This window comes from Mus caroli, chromosome 6 (genome assembly GCF_900094665.2).
Source record: "Mus caroli chromosome 6, CAROLI_EIJ_v1.1, whole genome shotgun sequence".
NCBI classification, from domain to species: domain Eukaryota; kingdom Metazoa; phylum Chordata; class Mammalia; order Rodentia; family Muridae; genus Mus; species Mus caroli.
In genome coordinates, this window is record NC_034575.1 from 114,343,808 (window position 1) to 114,345,308 (window position 1,501).

Genomic DNA, 1,501 nt, shown 5'->3' on the forward strand with positions numbered 1-1,501 from the left:
CCCCAGGGTCTGATTCAGTGCAGCTACTGCAGGGTGCTGGTACCTGTGATGTTTAAACCCCAAGGAACCCTGACACCCACCTGCAGAGGCCCCACCTCTATAGACCATTCTCATCTCCCCAGTCCTCTGACCAACTGTGCTGACCCAAGCCTGGTGCTGTGTCTGGNTATGGATAGTGCCAGTGAAGACCACATTGCCACATACCCTCCGGCTGTGGCAATGCTACNACCNTACGCCCTTAAGTAACCACAAACCCGGTNCTGGAGATGACGGTGTGCATGTTGTTGTTGCTTTGCCTCGCAGAGAGTCAGAACCTGGCGTGGACGTAGCCTTCCTGGGAACCCGGGCTGGCCTTCTAAGGAGAAGCTTGTTCGTAGGCTCCGAGAAAGTCTCCGACAGGTGAGTCCTGCTGAGCGCCCTGGGGTGGGGGACCTCTGGGAGGAAGGAACGTGACACAAGACTTGGGTCCCTTTGGGGCATGCAGGGCAGAGACGGTCTCAGTATGCTGTGCCCTGTGAATCCACTGACATAGACACGGGGGAACGGTTGGCTGATGGGTGCCGTCAGATGCCCATCTTTCCTCCCACCCGCACAAGATCCCTCTCACTAAGTCCCAATGCCTTCAGCTACAGAGCCCCTCGGTGCCTCCATCAGGACCCAGTGACAAGTCCACACCCCCTGAGCAAGGTTGGAGGCTTTCTAGGAAAACAGTTTTGGTGGGCTTTCCCTCTCCTTTCTTCTTTCCCTCCCCTAATTCTCAGAGAGGCAGGGGTGGGCGTGGGGGTGGGGGTAGCACCATCCTTTAAGGGCTTCTAAGGATGGGAAGACGTGGCAATACAACCAGGCCGTCCCCAGGCGATCAAGGGCTTTGGGAAGCTGGGAAGGCAGCTGCCTGGAGGGCCACAGGTGCCCTGTGTACACCCCCGTGGAGAACTCCCTTTACCTGGACCACGATGCAATANGCAATCTGGGGACTGTGTAACAGCAAATGTGCTTCCAGAGTAGGCAAGCCACTCACTCAAACTTCAGTCCTCTACCTGGGAATTACACACAGGTGCCACTTAATTTTGCGCCCCACCCAGCTTCGCCCACTTCCTAGTCAGCTTCTGGACCAGCCTCCCTCTGTAGGCTTGCGTGTGCTCGGGGAAAGCAAACCCATAATTAGCAAGGAAAGGCTTCTTTCTCTAAAAGCAGACTAATGTTGCACACCGAAGCCTTTCACAGTAACCATGTAGGGCAATCCGGGCCTCTCTACGCAGTGATAGAATTGACTGTGGGATTCCCTCACTCAGATCTGCCAGGGAGCCAGACAAAAGAAATCACCTAGACCCAAAGGAAGTGTACTTTGTTGCCAATACAGTCTGCATGCTCCGGCTGGGTACCAGCTCTGCCTCTGCTGCCCTCCCCTTCTACCAGATGCGCTAGCATTTTGCTTCTGGAAAAGGCAGCAACTGCCTGGAGCAACTTAAGAGCTGATACCTCTTCTCATTTTTTTTTTTTT

General features: G+C 54.8%; 1 protein-coding gene across 1 annotated transcript in view; it reads left to right on the forward strand.

Annotated features, from left to right (window-relative positions):
* Positions 1–1,501, forward strand: part of Cacna2d4 (calcium voltage-gated channel auxiliary subunit alpha2delta 4) — a 111,090-nt gene that overhangs the window by 68,781 nt on the left and 40,808 nt on the right. Inside the window, exons 22-24 of the mRNA XM_021164150.2 lie at positions 104–242; positions 304–399; positions 1,293–1,378. Coding sequence (XP_021019809.2) covers positions 104–242; positions 304–399; positions 1,293–1,378 — 321 coding nt within the window. The remainder of the gene's footprint in view (positions 1–103; positions 243–303; positions 400–1,292; positions 1,379–1,501) is intronic.